At 41.8% G+C, this 24,015-nt stretch overlaps 1 protein-coding gene across 17 annotated transcripts in view; it reads left to right on the forward strand.

Annotated features, from left to right (window-relative positions):
- Positions 1-24,015, forward strand: part of TANC2 (tetratricopeptide repeat, ankyrin repeat and coiled-coil containing 2) — a 273,282-nt gene that overhangs the window by 157,467 nt on the left and 91,800 nt on the right. For 16 of the 17 annotated variants that reach the window (XM_052785087.1, XM_052785092.1, XM_052785093.1 and 13 more), the window contains 2 exons: positions 4,032-4,180; positions 10,782-10,968. In XM_052785087.1, coding sequence (XP_052641047.1) covers positions 4,032-4,180; positions 10,782-10,968 — 336 coding nt within the window. Of the gene's footprint in view, positions 1-4,031; positions 4,181-10,781; positions 10,969-23,851; positions 23,949-24,015 lie in introns of those variants that run through there. The other variant, XM_052785105.1, reaches the window with a different exon arrangement.

Consider the following 24,015-nt stretch of genomic DNA (forward strand, 5'->3'; position numbering starts at 1 on the left):
CTCTACCTAAAACTCGATTGCATATTTCATGTAGTCTTTTGAATATTATTCTTTTTCTTTCACTTTTTAGAAGATACCTTTAATTTATGCATAGCTCACTACAAAAGAATCTGAATGTCTTATTTTCGAGTTCATTTGTTTTTGCAGTGCAAAGTAAGGCTCATTGCTTACATTTTTCTTACAGAAAAAAAAAATCTGTGTACTGCTTGGACAAATGACCTCTCCTTCCAACCAGGCTACACCTTTTGAGACTAATCTATCTTGGAGCTGTTCATGGATTTTTATTTATGTTATTAGAAATAAGCAATTCACTGCAATGTGTTTGTAGTCTGCGGGCTATATCTGTGATGAAAGTCCTTGGACTAGTGGCAAACATCTAGTAAATCTCCTTTGGTTTTGACTCGGACTTCAGTGCCTGAAATGCTGACTCCATGTTTGGGGCACTTGCCTTGAAATGAAACACAACAAATTCCAAGTGGGGAAAAGTTTCTCTATTAAATTCTTTGGAAGTGATTTTTTGTAAGATTCAGAAAACGCATTTATCATGTGGGGATCAGTAAATGCCACAGTACGTGCAAAGACAATGTAATCAGAAGTAATTTCATCTCTGGCTAAAGCTGAATATAGGAGAGGTGAGTCTGTGCTCCGTTGGGGTATCCCATCAGTGCCAGGCAGGTTACAGGCAGGTGCCAGACAGGCTGGGTCACGCCGCGGTGGGTCTGGTATTCCTTCCATGGCCATTTCGCTGCAACGGAGCTGATCATTGAAAAGCTCTCACTTAAAACCAAACAAGACATAAACAACTGAACCAGCTAACCAAAGATGTCAGCTGGCATGTGAGTACAAGTTACGTGGCTGACGGCCACTGGGAAACTAGGAGGAGACCTGAGTGGGTGGGTGGGTGGGTATGGTTTATCTACCCAGCCCAGCAGCATGCCAGCTCGCGAGAACCCTTTCCCTGCTATTGTTTTATGTGCCTATAAATAAAAATACAAGCTTTCTGCTGAACATAAAGGAACATGAAGTTACACAGTCTCTAGAACTCCTTGAAATACTCATCATGTGCAATGAGTCGGGGAGTTAAGTTTTTTTTATTCTTGTTTAAAATTCCTGGCACTGAGCATTTTGATACGGCTTTTAATATTACTGAATGTTTATGCAGAAGCATATGAGCTGATCTAGCAAGTGCAGCAGCTTCAGACCACAAACCGCGTTGGGATCTCTCCAATCCGCTGATTGACTTCAGGTTTGCATGTGCCTAGCTGGGCAGTTTGTTACTTTTTATTGATATACTAGAGGTTGCTTATTTGAGTTGACTGTAGTATGTGTGTTTGAGCTGCTGTAGTTCGTTGTAGCAGTAGTGTCAGAATACCTAAAAATATCTCAGGCCAGTTCTGTTATCAACTGTGCACTCAAATTTCCCTGGTGAGACTGGAGGAACCGAGTGTGCTGAAGTGTGTGTAAAATTTGGCTGCAGCGTCAACTGGATAGCACACGTGGCAAGGGAGAAAAAACCAGTTATGCCCTTTCACTGAACTTAGAAAGAGAGTATTCGGTCTTACTGTCAACCTTGAAAGGCATGTTACAGCTTCTTTCTGTAATACCCATTCACAGTCATCTTGGAGCTGTTACGTCTCTTCTTTGACACTCAATTAAATGACTGCACTTATTTTTAAAGACCTAAAACCAAAAGAGGGAATAATCCAGTACAGTAGTGCTTTGCTTAAGTTCAAATTATCTGTACTTTGAAAGCCACGTTATAACAAAATAATTGATAGTTCTACACTAAATGTGATGCTCTTGGAGCTCAGCTGCTTCAGTTACAGCTGTTGATACCTTGTGCCATAAGCAACATCTTGCAGGTGAATTAGGGCTGTTAGCAAGGCAGACAATTATTATCCTCTGTATCTTCTATGTTGTTAAGGAGTGACCTGGGATAAGCTCGTAATTTTCTTTACTTTACAGGTGAAAACAGCTTTGTGCCCCTTAGAGATATTTTAGGGGTAGTATAAAAGAGGGGAGGTCTAAGGACAAGGTTAAATCCAGCCTCCAAGGAGCAAGTTGTTCTGTTTGGTTTGGGAGCGGTTCTTAACACTGAGCCGAAGGAAACTTGCTCTGCCCAGCGCCCTGCTGCCTGCCCCAGCATAGTCTGGGCACTCTCCCTAAATCCTCCCCTGGGTGGGCAATGCAGAGATAGATCCAGCTTTGCCTTTCTGCCGAGATGTGTAAGTCAGCAGGGTTTGAGTGTTATTAATGTCATGTGTTCTGAAGACAGAATGGGGAATGCATAATAAACGTCTAATAATTACGAACGGAGCCATATCCTAGATATAGATATCTAGGATAAATTCTAAAAGTCTGCTTTTTTAAAGAAAAAAATAACCTTGGAAATAAGTCTCTATAATTTTCATTTTACGTAAATGTATCTGTTCTGGATTTGACTCCCAGAGACAGTAAATGCCCACAGATTGAATGTGGGTGGTCAGCAGTTCAGAAAATTGGGCCATCCATCTAAATTTGTCTCTCTCTTTAAATCTACCCCATTCACGTCAGTGTTGTTTAAAGCAGTACAATAGGGATTCAATAACTTAAAGACAGCTTCTATTATCATAGTATATAATCCATTTTCATAACAGCGAAGTCACCGTGTGAGGACTGCTCCAGATGCTCATTTCCCAAAGTTGACGGTGCTTATGAATGCAGACGTGGTTGCACGTGAGATGCTCCAGGGTTTTTAATTTGCAGTAGTGCAGGTGAGACACCGAAAAATTGCTCTAAGCTTCCGTGAGATGTACATTAAATGGGAATTTCTGGAAGCAGCTGGCTTAAATTTTTTGAGGTCTCGTACATATCCCAGGTTCTGTGATTTGTGGTTTTCAGTTACAGTTATCAAAAAGCAATATTTAAAGTAACATCTTTTTACTGTAGCTTCAGGCTTAGTGCTGGTGCACCCCCGAGCCAGGATGGAGCTGGGAAATGGAGATGGGCTCTTCTCCAAATTGTACATTATCAGATGAATAATTAACTGTAGACTAATTGCAGATCCTAATTAGTCTCCTACAACTGCACTAAACACAGTATTGCTTCAGTGTAATGTGGAAAGAACTTGACCTTCAAGCTTTAATACTGCTGCTTGTGTGAGCAGGAAAGAACTTAACTTTTAGAACCTAGCTTACCTTTGTGATACTACAAGTCAAAAACCTCCACAAATTTTTGTTATAAAATTGAAAAGATACAGAAATGCTAATATACATGCCTGCCCTTTTTCCCAGTGTGCATTGCTAGCCGGAAGCTTGTCTGTGCTGCTCTTCCTAGAGGTGGCAGAAAAAAATCAGGAAAAATTATCTGGAATGTTGGTTTTGGCCTATTTTATAGGCTTGGCGGGAGTTGGCAGGTGGACTTTGCTTTGTATCGTGGCCTATACTGTGACCGCACAAGGAGGTTTGGTGTCTGGAGAGCAGTGCTTTCTACGTAACCGTGAGCGTGTCGGAAACAGCAGATGAGAGTGGAAGATGCACACGGGTTTTCTGTCCTGTTCTTTGCTGTTAACACTTGGTAGCGCAGGTTGGCTGCTCTGCATCTCGTGGAATGCTTTCAAAATGGCATGTGTAGCCTTGGTTTCTCTGTGAGTCACTTGGAGGTAGTTTCTACGTGAGAGAGGAGAGAGAAGGCTTCCCCTTCTCCATCGTTGGTCCAGGAAATCTCGCTCCCCGGTGGCTTTGGTACTTCTGGTGCAGGGAAAGCAAGATGGCTGTGTTTGCTTCCATGGGAGGTGCTGAGAATATAATGAGCAACGAGAGGAGAAATAACAGCTAATGTTAGAAGAAACATGTATTGACAGCTGGAGCAATGCATAACTTAAAATTAATGACCAGCATATAACGTTAAAACAGACTTGACTAACGTGAATAACCTGAAAACCCGGATACTGACGTTGCAGCATGAAAAGTTAGCGGTGTTTTGCTGGAAAAACACTGAGCAGTATCCAAGGTAAACAATTCCTGTCTGAATCTGTTTTTCTTCCTGTTTAGGTGATACCGAGCAGGAGCTGGGACCCCCTCCATCCGTAGATGAGGCAGCAAATACACTCATGACTCGCCTGGGCTTCCTCCTCGGAGAGAAAGTCACGGAGGTACAGCCAGGGCCCCAGTACAGCATGGAGGTGCAGGACGAGAACCAGGTACGACCCTTCCAATCCTTCCCGCTTGTACAGCAGTAACTGCACGGATTAGGATCCAAATACAGCATGTGAGAGAGTGGTTATTTTCTAATTATATGGCAGCTGAGTGTCTCATAATGGTGAAATAATTGTTATGAGGTAAAAGGTTGTATCTCCTCGTTAAATGGTGAATCATCATTACTGTGCAGCAGTACATGTTTCAGGGATCAGCTGCTACCATGTGAAACAGCTTCTGTTGTTTTTCTGTTTTTGCAAATGTTGTAGGAGTGGGTAGCATTTCTGATCAGATTATAGTGACCAAAATAATCTGTACTTCCATGGCATCTTACATGCAATATTTCAAAGGCACTTTAGCAATGTTACATAAAGGCTCACAGTTTCTCCAGGAAGGAGAGGTAAGTAGTAATAGCCTGATTTTACAGATAGTCACAGTTTTTGCTCGCGTTTGCTGAACAAGGTGATTTCATGCTTGAAAACAGGTACAGAAAGCAAATCATAAAATCTTCATTGTGATGGAGTTTGTTACATCCCCTCTGGCTGGCTGAAAAGCAAAATAGCAAAAAGCTCAGGGCTACAATGTAGGTTTTGTGGAAACTGCCTGAGTTTCTTCCTCCTCCTCAAGCCTGGACAATACACCCACTTCCAGCAGTGTTGGTGAGATGAGAATGAAACTAGGAGACAGTTTTGGTTTTTTTTTTTTTAATGGGCAGATGGATAGTCCAGTAAGTAGAGAAGAGCATGAAACTCGGAAGCCCAGTTCTAATTCTCTCTCCTTTTAACAGGGTCGTTGCATGACTCTCCAGAAGTCACTTAGATACTTAACGTAGGCACTATTCAGAGGACCTGACTTAAGGTCCTGAATTCCTTAAAAAAAAAAAAAAGTCAATGAAAAGTGGCAGCCAAGAAGATGGTTTCTGTACATTAGAGCTGAATGCCCATTGTGGCCCTGGTGGCATATGTGAATCTTTCTCCCAACCTGTTCCACTTGGAAGGAAACTCGGAGACAAGTTGCTCCACCAAGCCCAGGACCCCTCCTAGCCCAAAGCAGGGAGAGCAGGGTGGAGGGCAGCGTCCTGGGCTCTATCGGTCCCGCACTGTAGACTGAACCAAAAGGGTTTTGATCATCTGCATGGCTAAAGTATGCTTGAGAGCCAGGCAATGTGTTTTTGTAGTTTTTGCCTTTAACACATTCATTAAGCTTTTAACGCTTTCATTCAATATTTTATGCAAGTTGTGGTGGATTTGAAATGTACTTTACTATACATTGTGCTAGAAAATGTACTTTTAACAGGCACCTATTTGAACTGAATACTTCAAAGCCAAGCAGAGCTTTCTACTATAAATGGTTCCTTTTGTTGTTGCCTTTTGACAAAAATTAAAATCCCATCTTTTCTCTAAAGCAGAAGATGTCTTTGGAGAATAAATAAAAGAAAAATCTAAAGAGAAACAGCGGAGAGTTGTCCTCTAAAATAGATTGATATCTTGGGCTGTGTGCTAATTTTTGCATGAAAAAGTTTTACAGGGCCTTTGAATGCTATTCATGTGCTGGTGAAGATAAAGAGAGGCTGGTTCCTCAATTACTAAGTTAATTTTTTTTTCTTTCTTTGTGAGCATCTCCTGCTGTCAGCACTTGCCTAGAATTGCAGCATACTCGAGGTTGGCAATGACCTCTGGAGGTCATCTCATCTCATCTAGCGGGGCTAGCTTCAAAGTTGGACCATGTTGCTCAGGGCTTGTCCAGGCGAGTTTTGAAGATCTCCACGGATGGAGAATCAACAGTCTCTCTGGGCAGCCCGTTTGGGGCTTCACGACTCCCGTTGTGAGGGACTTTTTTCTTTTACCTGACAGAAAATTTCCTTGATACAACCCATGACTGTAGTGTCTTGGCCTTTCCCTTTGCACTTTTGAGAAGAGCGCGGTTGTGTCTTCTCTACAATCCCCTGCAGACAGCGGAAGGCTGCAGCTATCCCTAGATGCAGTTTAGCTGTCTCTTCTCCAGGCTGAATGAACCCTCTCCGTCAGCTTCTCCTTCTACATCATAAGCTCCAGCCATCTAACAGTCTTCGTGGCCCTTCTCTGACTTTTGCTATCTGGCTGTCTCAGGACCGGAGCCATGCACAAATCCGGTCCAAGCTAAAGTTGCTTCTGAATTGCAGCAAATCTTGTAAAAACCTCTCTAACTCTCCTTCCCAAATTGAATTTCTTCAGCTATCCTACTTAAAGTAGTGTTGAAAATCATGCAGAGAGACATTTGTGGGATTTGCAAAGATTAATTCTTCCATTAATCATTGATTAATTAAAATCTGATTGAGACTTTGACTACTAGTTTGCACTTGAATTTAAAAATGAGAACAATTTTCTAGGTTTTAATGCGTTGATTTACACGGCCTGGGCAAAGAAAACGTTCTTTGTATCAAAAGCTGGGACTAGGCTGCTGCTTGTTATTCTAACCATGCTTTGCCTTCTCAAGCGAGAAAATAATTATTTGCAATCTCGCCAATGCTTGAGCTAAAGTGAAGATAAGGTGTAGAGGTGTTTTCACTAAAACTGCCCCAATCTGTAAATCGGCACTGCGTTTTCATTCAATTGCCTTATTTTGAATATGTCAAAGGATGTATTCTCTAATCCAGATTGCTATGAAATTGCATGTTTTATGTGCTGTCTCTTTCTTAATCATGCTTTCCTTAATGAGACATCACAAATGCTGAAGAATAAATCCTCTTTCTCCTACTTTTTGGGAAACTATTTTTTAACTGCACTGGCTGCCAGAGAAGCACAAAGGACAATGAGACTATGACAGAACAGTGTAATTTTTCAAAGCTTAGTGAAAATGTGACAGATGAAACAGCAGCAATAATAATACAGAATGTTCTGTTAATGGAAATTTATATTTAAAACTTGCACGGAGGAACATTTTTCTATATCAATACAAAAATAAAACATGTCAATCAATGCCAAGTGATATACCATGTTATTTAGTAATTTCCAGTTGCAAGTAGCTTGTTCTTAAGGAGCTGCATTGATAACACTACAAATAAAAGAACTTATAAGAATATCACTTTTGGCATTTTGTGAAACAATACTGTTATCAGCTGGAAGGAAGATGAGTGTACCATTCTTGCACTGAATTTTAATTTGCTTTAAAGTGTAATTTTTTTGTGTGTTTTAAGGTTAGCGGATGTTATTTTGTTAGTACTGAGATTTCAGCAGGGATTTGTTTAAAATAACAGTTGAAACAAGGACATAGAAAAACCTCACCGTAAAGAATTTATAATAGTAATAATGCTTCGCATTCTGAAAGATCCCACATGTGAGCTGATTAAATTTTTAGATGCTGCAGTATGAGGTTGGAAGGCATCTCTGGAGATTGTTTAATCTGACCCGCCCGCTCGAAGCAGGGTCAGCTCAGAGCAGGTTGCTCAGGACCATCTCCGGTTGGGTTTTGAATATCTCCGTATCTCCTATGTCAGATGCTCCAGTCCTTCAGTCATCGCCATGGTCCTTAGCTGGACTCACTCCAGTGTCCTCGTCTGTGCTCCAGGTGTGGTCCCACTAGAGCTTAGCAGCGGAGAAGCATCACCTCCTTCACCCACTGGCATCATTCTTCCTAGTGCAGCCCAGGATGCCCTTGGCCGCCTTTGTCCAAACCTCAAAAGTTATATTACCTTAAACTTGGTGCAGTTCGTTGTACTGTCAGTGGGTTAAAGAAAATTAATATTGGAAAAAGCTAATTTAACAGCTCAGGTGTACTGATGGAGTCTGTGATAAATCAGAAGAGACAGCCCCACTGTAGTGGGTGGCTCAGTGAAAACATCTGCTTGATACATAGCAGCAATGCAAAAAGAGCCCCGTGTTAGGTTATATTAAGAATAATAATAATAAAGCCCAGCAATTTTAAGAGGAAGAAATAATGGAATATTTTCATTGAATACTGGCACACAACTAGTTTTTAATTTGGCCACTAGAATTAATGAGTTAGAAATAATTTTGCAAAATTAAAAACATTTACAAAAATCAGTACAGTATTTGGACATCTGAAAACATTGCAGTATGAGAAGATGAAAAAGGTTCTTTGAGAGAGAAGGCGCATGAGAGGTGATGTAACAAATGTGTGAAACCAGTATATACAGGGAGCCAGAATTTATAGAGCAGTCAACTTGCCTGCAATTCCTAGAAGGCTACTGGGGAAAAAAAGAGAAGTATTTGTAAGTACCTAGAACATAAAAGAATGGAAAATAACAATAACAGTGATCCACTAGTGGCACCACAAATTGGATGGGGAGAGGAAAGCGTTGGTTTGCTTCTCCTGAGTGCTTCAAAAGACAAGGATGTGGTGGCAGTCGTCTCATTCACTGGTGGATATTTTATATGGATACCAGAGGGAGATTATTAATTATCATGGAAATATTCACACGGTTCATTTTCTGCTGTGTTGCAATCTCTCTGTTTAATATAAAAAACATGCCCGTGGAGCTGTCGCATTAGCACTCTGTCCCTGGTTTGTTGATGTGCTAATCCACGTTCGGGGTACTCTGTAATTAAGTTAAGATCGATGCAGTCATGATGGCGTGAAAGCAAAGGTGTGGGGCGGTGGAGGGGGATGCCTGCCTCGGCACTGCCCCGTCCCACTGCTGCGGGGATTCTCTGTTTCGCCTCAGACACTGGGGTGGTTACATTCTGAGTAAGGATTTTTACAAGCCCCATTGGGATACCTTGGACAAATTAGATCGCTTCCTGGTAGCTACACATGGTATCTGCCTTCTAATTTAAAACCCAGTAAATCTTCCGCATGTTCTACTTACAAAAGTCTGTCCCAGGCGTTTTTTCAGCTTCAAGTATGAAATAGTGAGGAAGAAAAAAAATTGGATGTCAAACCTATTCTGCAGTTTGTAAGCATGATGCTCTCCATGGTTACCTTGGATTCAAATGACATGGAAAAGGGAATATAAATCCATGCAATTATTAGGGAAGTACGCACACAGAATAAAAGAAATCTCATTTAAACGAATTCCAAATGGGAAGTTAACCTCTGCTGTTCTTTCCTTGGGACCAGTATAATTTTGCAATGACAAACAAAATACAGTCCGCAGGGGTTAGCTACAGAAAACGACAGCAGTGCAAGAGAGAGATGACGGTGTTCTGCAGTGTCCCCTGAGCAAGGGGGAGATGGAGTCACCTCCCCTCTGCGGAGGCGGAAAGATAAATTTAAGGGAGAATCACCTGCTCAAAAGCCCATTTTTTTTTAACGCTTACTTTATGCATCCTCATCTACTCGAGGGTAGATGGACTGCTGGCCTGACCCACCGTGAGGGTGCCTGCTCCTCCGACACCCACACTGTGAATCGGACGCCTGGTCTGGGGCACGGGGGTCAGGTTTGTGGAAGGGGAGTATTGAAGTAGCCCTTTTTAAAGTTATTTCTCGATAATTGCTCTGAAATCCAGTGGAAGGGTGATTAAGTTGCTGTGTTGGGTCAATAAAAGCGTCTTCCCAGTGCTGCGGTCGGTGAGCCATCTCCTGCCCTTGCTGTCCTCTGGTGACTCTGCACAGCAGTTTTTTTTGGCTGCAGATGCTCTAGGACGTATCTCCAGAGAGGAGGACCTTTTGCCAGGGAAGGTTGTGTATCCAGTAGCCTGTGGTTGAAACAAGGGCTCTGTCTTGTATTGCAGCTTGTCTCAAATTGAATTCAAGAATGATTTTGTTTTCTTAATAAACTAATCTCCGTGCACAGCTTCAGATGTATCAACTCTGGCAGGTTGCTTGCACACAATATCTTACAAGGGCTTTCCAAAATAACTTTTAAAACACCATCTTTTTTGTGCTGCTGTATTTTTTGTTTTGTTTTGCCTTTGGAGAGCAACATTTTCCCTTTTTTTTTTTTTTTTTTTTTTTTTTTTTTTAACTTTATCTAGTAGGGAAAGCATGTCTGGGCAGGGAAGGGCTGTCTTGTATCTAGATAAGGGATTTCGAGCTTCCTCTTTGCAAGGGTGTAAAACCACTGTTGTTTTTCTTGAATGGAGGAAACATTTACAGACCAAAATAAAAATTGCAGCCCCATGGAGGTTTCTGAGCAGACGGAAATGGCCCAGAGGTCTTTGTAGGGTTTCCTGTATGTGATGTTTCTTGCTGTAAGTAAAGGTGAGATCATACTGTATACTTACCACCCTGGAGATCTCCACTTAAACAGAGGCACGGAATTTACCTCACTGTATCATAATCTTTGCTTATTTGTGCCTTTTTTTTTTTTTTTTTTTTTTTTTTTTTTACTTTCAGTTCAATACTAACAAAACGATCAAAATTCCTGATAAATTATGGAATCAGGCTTTTGGTAAATACCGCTTTATTTATGTTTCCTGTGTTTCCTATTGAACGTGGAAGCTGTAATCTCTAAGGCGTGAAGTAGAAAGCAAGCCCGGTGCCTCTGCGTTTTCCACAGATGCGGGGTGGCACAGCGGACATTCTCATTTTGAACAGTAAAGCACTTTTCAACTTCACCGTACAACGCAAATCCTCAAGCGTGAGCTATGGAAAGACTCCCCCCCCCCCCCCCCTCCCCAGTGACTGCCTGTGGTGAGTGATGTGTTCCCGGTTCCCGTTTTTCAGAGCTCGGCGGTGACGCAGCGCATCAGCCCCTGCTCCACGCTGACCAGCAGCACGGCCTCGCCGCCCGCCAGCAGCCCCTGCTCCACGTTGCCGCCCGTCAGCACCAGCGTCACCGCCAAGGACTGCACCTACGGCGCCGTCACCAGCCCTACCTCCACGCTGGAGAGCAGAGACAGCGGTATCATCGGTGAGTGCCGGCACCCTTCTCCTTCACGCCCTACCCCTAAGCCAGGCGGTCGTCGGCTGCGTTGGCTTAACAAGGGTTGTTTTAGATAATATACCTGCGTTCGCTAATTAGTGGGATGGTTTTGCATTATTCGAGTTAATACTGCGGTGACCAAGGTGAAGTGTACCCCCTCCATCTTCCATTCGTCGTGGGTGCAACTACGTAAAGTTGGTGAAACTTGGGATGGATGAGGTTGATAAGTAAATTAATTGATGCAAAGTTTTGGAACTTGTTTAAATGGTGAAAGAGGAAGAATTTTATCTCCCTTCTTCTATTTTTGCGTCCCATCTTCACCTTTTTGCTTCTTGCAATCTTTCTTCCCGACACATTTTTGCCTCCTTTAATTCTAGTGAGGTGGCTGGGCTTTTTCCTACCAAGTTTTTCTTTTGTGCTGTATCCTCTCCTTCAGCTGCTGTCCATGCCCATTTATGAATGTGGAGATGTCAATTTAGAGCGCCACATGCTTTTTGGTCCAATAAGGAAGATGGGATGGTCTCGGTGCCAGGCAATGGCTTATTCAGGGCTGCCATCCCCTCCTATTACCTGAAGTATAGAGGCATCTATTTTTTCAGCATTTTCCTTCCCTTAATGCCATTTAGTCCATAGCCACTGTTCTTTGATGTCAGAGGAAAGAGAATGGATGACGGCATCACGTTCATATTTCAAATACTGTGGGATTCTATTATTATAAATATAAAAGACTGATTACCTTCTGTGCCCCGTGACTGTCACTGCCACCTTATCGGTGACTCTGCCTCAAAAATGACTGCTTCTCTTAAGCTCAGCCTTGGGCAGGAAACAGATTGAATTAACAAAAATTCCAGTGAATTTCTGTAGCTGCTGTAGCAGGTTTTTCATTCGAGTGATCTGTAGGTTGCAAGTGTAAAGGATCTTGAGAAAATAACATACACAGATTAATTTCTTTTCAATAACTGTAAAGGCACAATGGGAGAAAAGTAATGTCTATGTAACATCAGGCAGGATGGTCCTCACTTGGTTGTCTTTGCACTGTGTTTTATGTTGAGTATTTCTCCAGCTAGGAAGATCTTACTTTGCCAACAGTGTATGTAGTGCTTTAAAAAAAAAAAAAAAAAAAAGGCTTGATAATTTAGGCAGGTTAGTTGTACTAGTGATTAATATTTTGCTTGGCTGATCAGGAAATCTGGGCTTAGTTCAGCTCCTGTATGCCACAGCAACCTCTGTAGCACTTCTGCCTGCATGATCTTAAAATGCAAATACGTAAGCTATTCTGAGCTGCATACCAAAGTAGGTTAATAAATTCTGGGAAAAGTCATTGCAGTATGACACACCCTTCGTTCTCTGCTCACAATGTCCCACGATCAGAGCTTCACCCTGTCCAACAGCAGCCCCTTGAAGCCTGGCTGGGCTGGAGGATCATGGTGAGTAAAAGTGGACACTGGATTCCAGCTGGGTCTTGCCTCTGGCAGAGCTGTGAATTGGGTCTAAGACTTGAACGAAGCCTGAAGTGGAGCAGCAGAATAGGCAAAAAAGTGTGTGCTCTGCTTTTATGAGCTGCTCTTACTAATGACATCTGTCGGTGCGTGCTGCGCTATCGTGTTGGGCTCGTCTGGTCCTCATGGTTTGTTGGCAGGTGACCATCTGAAGGTGACGAAATTGTAAGTTGCTGCAGTTTGGTTTCATGTGGAGTTTCTTATCCCCCTGAAAGCCAGAGGAGGTCTGGGAGGCCTTTGTGGTACACCTGTATGTCAGAGAAGCATGAGCATGATCCCGATTCGTGACGTGATAAGGTGTTGAATCTTTTTGCTCAGATTTTATACCCTATCCTTTTTTCACTAGGTCTATAGTAATTAATTTTTAAGTCTGAAACATTTTTTTTTGCCCCTCACAAGGAAGATTCTTTCTTAGAGGTTCTTCTGTCAGGAATTTAGATTTTCCCATGGAAACTTTGGAAATAATAGAAGGTGGCTTATCCCAAGGCTACGTTAATGTATCCCAGATGGAAAAGTTGTGTAAAAATATGTTCGTGTGGAGCAGGGGAAGCACTTTCCAAGACTTTCAAAAAGCAAGCCTTTCCTCTGCTAGTGTTCACACTCAAAGGAAAACAAGAGCCTCTTTCTCCCCTTATTTCCTCCCGCCCTTTATTTTTGACAATAACATTTTCAACACCACCTTATTCTGGCATTTGATAGAAGCTGAACAGCTGTAACAAATTGTGGGGAAAACGGTCTTCTCCAGTCATACTTTCCAGCAGCGAAAAAAATTGGGAGGTTTTCTTCTAAGTCTTTTTCTATATGTCTTCTGCAAGTGTAAGGTCAGTTCAAGCAGGGGGGGATGTTTACCCACAGAGATGGATGCACAGTTTGGTCATTACCCTCCTGTTGGCATAGGAATTGGGTGTGCAACAATTTTGAAAGGTGCTCTCTGCATGACAGCAATTCGCTAGAATTATTTTCACTACAGAACAGAGCAGACAAATTGTCCACGTGTAGGAAGCAAAGCCCACCTCGTGCTTTGTTCTCCCCTTAAGGAACACATCAGCTCCTTTGTTTCTGGAGGGTCAGGGATCAGGTTTCCCTTTTGGTTGCATTCCTCGATTATTGGATACAGATCTTCTTGTATGCATATCCCTTGCTTGTGTTTGTTCTCTGCAAGGATGACTGTAATGACGTGGCTTTTGGTCTGAACAGCTTCACGTGGTACCTCAAAAGTGTAAATGTGTCAGGGATTTTCTTGTCAAAACTACTTATGTTTTTGTGCCATTTTTATGTGTAGAAAAAGAGTAAACATTTCCCTAGGTATTTTATGTTTCCTGAGTCATGGTCCCTCCTGCTCCTCCCCAGGTAAGTGATTTAAACTATTAGCTCATTAGCTCCAAGAAGGTGTATTTTTAGAATAGGCTGTCCAATATATTTCTTATTCATCTTGATTAACATTATGGTTTTAGGAAGATCTCTTGATCTTTGCCACCTATCAGTCCTGAGCTCCTGTGAGCATCACCTCCAAATCTCGCGATCATGAATCGCCACCGAATGTCGTATTTTAAAAACACAGAGGCTTTAACCTGTGTCCCAGAAAGTTAACGTGCTATTTGTAAGATATATGAGAATTAGCAAAGAACAGCAAACAGTTAATCGAGGTCGGAAGTCAGTCCTTACACCATTATGCATAATTGCTTCTTTCTATGTGATTTTGCTTAGCATAAAATGTTTTTTTACACGTTAAGCTGATTTTACATATCTGTATTGCTAGACACAGTGTTAATTTGTCAAAGTTAAATCAGAGTGTGGCTCTTTAGACTCTGAATTAACTGCATTAAGAGCATAACTGTCCACTAAGATGGGCATTTTGGTGTTCTAATCTGTATGTAAAGCTCAAATTTTAACCAGTCAGGTTTTCTCTGATTACTTGTCCTCTTGGAGTTATTCCTGTCCATTTGCATGTCACCTCTTATATAATTTCAATTATTAGAGAACAAGCGTGTCGTATCTCTAATCTGCACAGCACAGGGACTATTTCATGGTTACTGATGACTTTAATAAATGCATCACTTGGGTTAGAACAGACTTATTTTGAAATTTTAGATCCTCTACAGTAAGGGGAAGTTCAGTCTACATATGTTGAAAGGGTAACAAAAAATGTTACAAGGTCCAGATCTTCAAATTCAGACACTCTTACTTGTAAAAGAAAAGCAATGGGGAAGGGGGAGGAGGAGAGAGGAGGTGAGCCAAGAGGAGAGATAGGAGCAAGTCAGCCCTTTCTCCTGGAAGCCACTAAATCCTTTTTGTGTAAAACAGAATGGCTGGTGAAAATGCTGACCTGACTTTAACCTCTGAATAGCTTCCAGGATTTTTTGGCTCTCACTATGTAAAAGCAGCCAACTGTTAATGTTCAAAATCTGCTACTGAAAAGAAAACTGGTCAAAGAATCACGTGCTGCTATGGGGAAACTTTGCACTTCACATCCCCACAGAAGTGGACTGTAAAGTTTTGCTGCTTGAATGCAGGAGAATGTAAGAAAATCTCCAGCAATCTTAGCAAGCCTGCAAAATAAAACAGAAAACATTTCTTGCTGGTATGTAAAGCTTACCCATGTGCTTGTGATGTTCAAGCAGCATTTTATGTCATTTAGCAGCAGTCTCCCAGGGGTATTAAAAGAACGGCTGTTTTCTATGTTGAATCTTCCTGTAGAAGTGCTGTAATTTACTCCGATATGAAATGGGGCCATGCTTTTTCTTCACGTAGGGTCCTGTGATGATCTACACTGTGTTCCCTGCTTAACTGTTAGGGGGATCATCTTGAGCAGGGAAATAGGTATGATGTTAAAGCAGCTTAAAGGGAAACCAGTGAGCTGCATAAATCCTCTTGCACTGCTGCCGCAGTGATGTAGATAGGTCTAATACCATGTGGACCAGTTGCCTTCACTTGGATTTTGTGGATTTTTACAATGAAGAACAACATGTAAAGGACCCCCATTCCCTCCTGGAGGTCCCTGGCATATAGCTTTTTTCATGTTCTTTTTTTTGCTGTTTTTACTCTGACTCCTGGGCTTTTATCAAGTTGCTGCTTTCTACAGATTTATGTGTTTGTGGGTTAAAAATAGGTTTGTTAATAAATTCGTCTAAAGTGCATGCTAAGCAGAATAGATGCTGCTGACAATAAAACAAGATAGATTTGTTTGCAAGTTTAACTGCTTGGAGAAGGGAACAAAGAGCAGCTCAAAAGGCACATCAAGATAAATTTAACTCAGGTTAAATATTTTTGTGATCTTACAGCTAAAGCATTTGAATTCTGACATTCTCATCAGTATTATGAAATGCTTTGTTAATAATGAATAAGATTCGTAAGAATTACAGATCTTTTTTTAAATCTAGCCAGCTTCCATTTGGGCTCATTACCCAAAGGAGGAGCTCCTTGAAAAATGTCTAATACTGATGAATAATTGTCTTTTGTTCACTAATGCATCTGCATTTTGCAGGTGACGGGGATGACAGTTTAGGAGGTGAAAAGGGAGGCTGTTTATCAGGCGTCTCATCAGCTCTTGAGCAAAATTAGTGGGGTCACAGAATCCCAGCCACACAAAGTACAAAAGGACTCCGTCTCTGAATCCTGGTTCAATTCTTTCTCCATTTCATTAAGAGGACAAATTAAGCAGAAAGCAAACGCGTGCGTGCACATGTGACATGATTCATGGTTGATGTCAGGGGTGAGAAACCATGAAGTCATGAAACAACGGTTCTGCCTTCCCCCAGTAAAGCCACGGAGGCATCAAGGGTTAGGTTTGACACCAAAATCTGGCCCTTAAGTACTGGATAGGTAATGGGTCAGCTACAGGTGTTTGTTATGTTACTGGAAAAAAAAGGAGAAGGAAGAGTGTTTAAAGCTGAAGGAAGTGGCACAGAACAGATCTTATACTCGAACTGTGAAATTTGCTTTGGTTTATGGTCCAGCCCGGTAGATGGAAAAAAAATTGAGTGAAAAATTGAAAGAAAGAATAAACTCAAAAGACGGATCAGAAGACAGCTAGAGGAAAATTCAGTGTTGTCAACTCCCACAGTGTTATTTTAGATACTGTGATAAATGACTTTTCTTTAATGTTTTAGCTGTTGATGGTGTGAGATTAGATGGGACTCTCAGCTTTTATTTTAAGAGCAGCAAGATTTTAACCTTCAGGGTTATGAAAAGCTTCATAATGATCCAAGCTTGCCCAAAAAGTTAATGCCAAGTATACAAATAACTTCCCTCCCCTTGTGTGCACACTGCCACACATGCCTCCTTTCTGCTTTCTTGTTTAAGTCTTATAATTTTAAAACCAGTTTCAAGACTGTGGTGGACTCAAGAGGAAAATTCTCCTCGCTGATGCTAAAGAGGGAAAAAAAGTTGAACTGATGTTGATGAGACAGGCAAAGATAAAGAAGGATCCAAAATGGTAAAAGGTGGATAATACAGGGAGGGCGCTGAATCAAGAAGGTGATTGGAGTTGATGTAGAGTTAAAGGGATGTATATGTGCATTTTTTCTTCCAAAATTTTAACAGTCCCACTGTTAAAATCCAGTGGCTACCTGTAGCTGACACATGCAGCGAGGTATAGGTTTGTAGAGGGGAAGCGCACAGCATATGGGGGCAAGGAAAAGAGCATGCAGCTTATGGCTGCTTCTGCAGTTTGGTAAGCCCTTGTCCATAATTCTAGTGCATCACTGTCGCAGAGATGTTACTCCAGATGTGCATGTGTGGTTTTGTAAGAGGTCTATGTTTAAATAATAGTACTTAGGAGCATGTTGGGGGGGGGGGTTATGATGCTTTGGTAAATCAGCCATCAACATTGTTACCTCTGTATTAGATTTGGAACCTTTTTAACAGATTCCTTTAATGTTTACAATAGTGGGCTGTGCTTAAAAACATTCATTACCTTGTTTCTGCAAGTGATAAACTGAAGTTTATAAACTAAAGCTTTGCTGATCTGTTCTGTCTCAAGAGCAGGGTATTTGCAGTGAGTTGTGCTCTGGTGGTGGGAGTGTCTCGCTCTGTTGAAATGCTGTTTTACCCAGGCCTTACATTTCTAGTCTGAGTAGCAGACAGGTACGAGCCCTTCGAGGCATTCATACCATTCTTCATCCCGCTTGTCAGCCGGTGCAGCAGGGAATTCAGATTTAGAACAGAAAGAATATAGGGTCAGCATGATGCTACTGTCAAGGTATTTTTCATTATGTTTCAGGACCTTTTGTGTGCTTACCGTGATTTATAATACCTTGAGGCTTGAAACAGAAATGGGTTTACCTGTTTAATCTCTGTCTTTTTACAGGATTGTTTATATGAATTAAGCCAGTGATTCCCCTCCCCCCCGCATTTGAGACCAGTGTTGTAAGAGAGGTTAAACATACTAAGAGCGATGTGGATTTTGACCTCAAACCTTGAGCAGGGCACACTTCAGGGTTTTGGGGTTTTTTTGCATGGAGAAGCCTTAAACTTACTGGCTGATGGTGTCCAGCAGAGAATAATGTTCTTCTAAAAGCACCGAGTGCTCCAGGGGCTGTTGGGGCATGAGTTGCATGTGACCGCCCGAGGCTGCCGCCTTCCCTCGGGAAAGGTTTGGGCTTATGCTTTCTGCCTGCCAAACTTTTCTGTTTGGCAGCCAAGCTCCCTGGAGCAGTCTGGGGCGACACGGCTATATTTAGGTGTATCCTTCTGTGGCTGAGTTTATGAAGGCTTATGTAGATTAGGGTAAAAAATTTATTCTACTCCTTGCCAACTCGTACATGTTAGCTAGGACATCTCTAATGCGATAAGGCAAGTCGTGTTGTACTATGTTACTGGAGACAAGTGAAATGAGGTTAACTTGCAGAGTTTGCATGAGTGTTTTCAGTACCTCATTTCAGTGTAACATATGAAGCTTGCTACTTTGCTGCAGTTATTTCTTTAAGGCAACAAAATCCCTATTTCCTACATGAGACATTATAAGTCTTTACATATAATTAATGTTGGTCATCATGGAGTGGTAACTGTAGAAAACTGCTTTCTCCTGCAGTTCCATCTGAAAGGTGAACGTAAAGGTTGACGTTTTCCAGGCATGATCTCTGCCTCAAGGAGAATTGGATGGGATAGTAAAAATCCCTTCGCGTGCCTGACTCGAGACAAGTACAGTTGAAAGCCTCATGCTCCAGGGCATAGGCCAGCTTGCAACTAATCGAGAAATAATATTTGCTGTCCTGTAAATACATGAAACTCTCTGAGAAGTGTAGTACTAGCTGCAGTGACATCTACGGTGCTGTCTTGGATGAACTGCTGCTTTGATACGATTCTGGATTTTTCCCAAAGAAACAAAATATTTTAAAGCATGTTATTTGCAAAAAGTTCTAATCAAAATGTTTCACCAAGGGAAACGAGCCAGGTTTGAAAATGAAAGCTTGACATAGGCAAGTCCTCTGCCAAGGAAAAGGCAGGCATAAATCTTGAATACTAAAAGCAAGATAGGATTGTAAAATGAGTCCAGCATCTGGAGTGTATCCCCTTCTGGCATCAAAGTCCACGTGTCTTCAAAGACACCCAGGCTGTGCTGCTCAAAGCTGATGCAGGTAGTGCTTTTACAGAGGGTGGTGTTGAAATCTGGTGGAAAGAGATGGGGCAAATCCTCAGAGAAGGCCACGGAGGGGACCGCAAAGGGGCACCGCGCTGCCTGCATCGCATTTGAGGGTCTTTCTGTGTTATTATTCATTAATGTGTTTTACAGCGCTCAGATGTTTTAGATGCCTCAAATTCTGTCTGTGTTCATATTAAATAGTGTGAGACTGCATGCCAGCTGAGACTGGAGATACATATATATATAAAAAATATATATATACATACACACGTGTCTATATTTATATACATGTGGTATTACTTCAGTGCTATAGAGAACCTCAGATGTTTCTGCATGGCTGTCAGGTTTCGCATGTTCAGTGTGTGACTCTCATGGCTTCCCCCGTCTTACTCTGTCCCCTGCAATAATCCTCTCCGTGCCTCCACGAGGCAGCAACGTCTCTTCTTGCTACCGACGACCGCCGGCACGCGCCGTGGTCTCTGTGATCGCAGCCCACTGGCTCCCGTATAGCAGGGCCCAGGCACTCCAACGTTCTGGTTTTTTTCACCAGGGTTGTGCTTTCTGGCTGGATTCAGCAGTGAAAAGAGCCTCATGTAAATGCACGTTCTCTCACGGCATCTCTGCAGCCCTTCTTGCACCCCGGCAGGTTCCTGTTGTGGCACCCCCAGCTTAACGTGTCCCATCACGTAACCTGATGCACTGGGTAGAGACTCAGGGTTGAAAGATCTGCCTCTCAGCAGATGGCTTAAGGCAAAAATTCCTCCTCTTTGATGGATTTGAGGTCATTGGTTTATCTTTCCCAAATTTACAGCATGCAATGTCTTAAGAGATTGCATTTTTTTGAGCTTTTGGTTAATTGGGTTTCCTTGGGTTTAAAAATCATAGAATCACAGAATGTTTTGGGTTAGAAGGGACCTTTAAAGATCATCCAGTTGAAACCCCCCTGCCATGGGCAGGGACACCTTCCACTAGACCAGGTTGCTCAAAGCCCCGTCCAACCTGGCCTTGAACACTTCCAGGGATGGGGCATCCACAGCCTCTCTGGGCAACCTCTTCTACTGCCTCACCACCCTCATTGTAAAAAAATTCATGGGACCCTTAAGAAATTTTCTGGCAATGTCTGAAGAACCATTTGTTTCTTTTCTAAACCTTGTATTAAGAAAGTGTTAATTCTGTTATCTCCATCGGTGTGACAATTCCATTGCCATTTTCCAGCTTCCAGTGGCAGGGATGCTGTGAGCCCCCTCGGGGACAGGGGCTCTTCCTCTCCCGAGGCTGGGACACCTCTCATCCCGCAAACCCCTAAATGTTCCTGCAAACTGAGAAGTGACAGTGGTGAAAACCTCAGATACCGGGTTTCTTGCCTGTGGGTTAAGCTGAGCCCGTGAGTGTTCCTGCAGCCCCTTTTAGCACTGACACAGTTCAAACAATGTAACGTATAATTGGGGTCTGTGGGGACTTTTCATCACTGGGACCTCCTTTCCGCAGGCCATCGGCTGGATTAGCCAGAGTCATGGTTATGAATTACAGAGCAAAGAGATCTCAAAGGATGAGCGCAAAATACTTGTTTTGTGGTTTAGATGTTCAATCTAACCAGCGTAGTAATATCAGAAGGAATCTTAAATTGAGAGTCAATTTTTAGTACAATCTGATATTCTGATGCTCTCCTTCTGTATTCTATGTATACAAAAATCTGCTTGACGATAGAAGCATGGACAGCGATGTCGTCATGTTAGTTTGTAGCTGCCGTTGCCCGTTTCAATCGGCTTCTCTGCATCTGGATTAAGGCCCAGAATATTTTTAACATGTAGATATGGTTTAGGTACATTAATGATGCAACAGGAGTCCTGCTGCGACTGTGAGTAGGATTCATCCGGAGGGTAGGTCTTCATTCCCCGTGCAACACTCTACAGAGATTATTGCTGTAAAGCACAGTTAATCCCCCGCAGGGGCCACCGCAGGAAATGATGGGGAGATGTACTCACACACCCAAACCATATGAGCACAGACCCTGGCTGAGAATACCCCCTGCAGTTCTGGAAAGTTTAGGGTATGAATATGGCAAACTTGCAGAAATCGTGTTATTTTGCAGATTTCCATCTGGTTGCAGGTGTTCATGGGCTTGATCCTATTGGGGACTGACATATGAAGTTCTTTCTGCCCAAGAAATGAAATGAAATACAATAGAATACAGTAGAATTTTTTCAGTGGGAAGGGACCTCCAATGATCATCTAGTCCAGCTGCCTGACCACTTCAGGGCTGACCAAATCTTTGCACTTTCTTTGTATTTACCAACTTTGCATTACCAACTTTTTACCCCTGAGTATCACCCTGCATCAACCTTAGTAGTTGCGGATAATGTGAATTTTTCTGAAATTAGACGTTGCTTTCTCAAATTTTGATTGTGAAGTTGTAATTTCTGAGCAGCTCTCTGGGTCGCGCCGTTGGTAAGCTTTAGTTCCCCCAGGAGACGTGCTCTGCATGTCAGTTCATGTTGCTGGCTCATAGCTAACCTCACGCTTTTGCCTTTTAAATAAAGTCAAAATTGGTTTGGTTTAAAATAGCTCATAGAAGAGATTAAGTCCATAGAGCAATCGCTTCCAGCTTGTGTAGCAGTACTTATATCATCCAGGGCTGTTCACAAGGTAAATTAATCCACAGGGAACAATCCTAAATACCTGATTCAATGAAGAGTTTGCACATACAACAGCTTTAGTGTAAAACAGTGAAAATTATGTTTAAAATGAACACAAATTGATAATTAGAAAAGGGGCCAGTAGGATTTATTCGCTCTTTACTTTTTTTGTTGCTTCATTTAGAGAAAACTTATTTTGACACATAGTTATTTTGTTTTTCCTCAGTTTGATGTATTGGAAGGTGACTGATTTCAGGTGCTGATGTGTTTCTGCAAAGATTAATTAGGCATATACTGAGATAGGTTTTTAAAATGAATGGATTTTAATGGATCAGTGGACTTTTTTTTTCTGTAAATAGACAACGTAGTATGCCTAGCACTGCAGACCCAGACTTTGAAATGGAGATTTTCTAGAAAACCATTTCAAACCTATTTCTCAATATTAAACAGTTTGAGGCAGCAAGAAAATCTGTGAACATCTGTTTCTTGTTTTTATCTTACTTTCCTATGCTAAAGTATAAATGTGTTTACCTGACAGCAGACCTATGTTTAAATGCCAACAAACAAATACCGGTTCTTAGCAGTTGCATGTGTTGGTTTTAAATTTCAAAATATGTTACAAACAACTAAATGTTGGAACACTTGATGAGACATGAAGGTATTGATCCCACTGCATAGTCAAGAAACCCAATACTGAGAAATAAAATGATAGAAATAGCGGTAAAGGTTGAAGCTGCATGGAGTTTGTTGGGAGGGGTAAAGAGCAGGCGCAGTAAGAATGACGGGGTCTTCAATATTTTTTTTAATGATGATTTTGTGACTTTAGATGTAAGCAGTTAATTCTGGTTCCTATTATAATGTCATTTAACATGTATAATTAAGCCAGATTAGTCCTTGGTCATTGAAGTTCATGGTTTTGCATTGGGGATAGAGTCCAGCAGTCTGCTTGGCACCTCGGCAGGGAGAGCTGTCCAGAGCCCCTGGCTTTAAGTGTCATCACTTTTGTATTTTGCCAGGTCTATATGGGTGTTTCTGAGAATTTAAATCGAATGCCTAACGTTAGGGAGCGAAATTATTCCTGTACTCAACATGTAAACAACTGGCTAAAATATGTAGTTCTCTGCTTCTGGGTGCATATAGAAAAACAAACAAAATAACCCTTACCCATTTGCAGTTAAACTGCATCTTCCTTTAGGTGCTCTTTGGCTGGAACTTCTTTTCTAGGCTGCTTACTCTTAAAACTTGGCCTAGAAAAAGCTTTAGCCTAAAAGCATGGAGTAATTTAAGCATTTGGCGTAATTTACTGTTTGTGTTTATCAATATAAAAATTAATGTGGTGCTGTTTGTTAATGAGGCAGCATCTCCCTTGGTTCAGGAATGGGCTTTTGTGAAGGCAAGAAGGCTGCCCCTGAGGAGACATTACAGTGTGATTTGTGTTGCAGACAAGAAGCCGTAGATCTATGCTGTTGTGTCCAGGGACAGATGGCACAGAAATTAGCAGAGAATTTGGACTGGGAAAGGTATTTACCACTGCTAAGTGAAAATGACGGATTTCAGTGGATTTAGCAAGTAGATCTACAAGAACAGGGCATGTCCAGGGCTTCAGAAAATTCAGGGTTGAGTTGAATTTCAGGGTTTTGAATAGCAGTGGAAATGTGGGTGATTGGGGTGATGAGAGGATAGTGAGCTCTGGTTTGTGAGCTCTTTTTTTTTTCTCTTTTTTTTTTTTATTCTTTTGTCGTCCCTGCCCCCCCCAAGTTAAGGAGCAGGCAAGTTTGACACACTCCGAGAAGCTGGTCTGGGTGTTGGGACCTTTTCTCAATGACTAAAAGGTCTGATTATGACCTTGAATGAGTATGTGGGAGACTAAAGATGAAAGGAACGTCAACAGCCCGAAGGGAGTTACAGACAGCGGATAACTGCATCAGAATCCAGAGGAGGAAATCCCAACGGGGAGAAGATGTTAGTGGTGTGGATCAGTATAGTATTGTCGCTTCCCAATGTGAAAGTCAACACAGCAATAATCCTGATCTGTAAAATGAAATGATATAAGGGGAAATGCGTGGATTACAGTTAAAGCTTCATAAAAACCTGCTGTCAGTCAAATGAGATATTGGGTTCAGTTTCTGAACCAAACTAATCCATAAGAGCTGGTTGTTCATGCAAGTCAGGTGGGGGCTTTATGTGCTTACGGCTTTTCAGTGTCAGACATTGCAAGGTTATAAACTTCTGCAAACATTTCCTGAAAAGGTGGTAACTACAATGCAATTTAAAAGATATGAGGATCGCTGATAATGTTCTTTCCTTAATAATTTCT

Source organism: Harpia harpyja, chromosome 4, assembly GCF_026419915.1.
Source record: "Harpia harpyja isolate bHarHar1 chromosome 4, bHarHar1 primary haplotype, whole genome shotgun sequence".
Lineage (NCBI taxonomy): Eukaryota > Metazoa > Chordata > Aves > Accipitriformes > Accipitridae > Harpia > Harpia harpyja.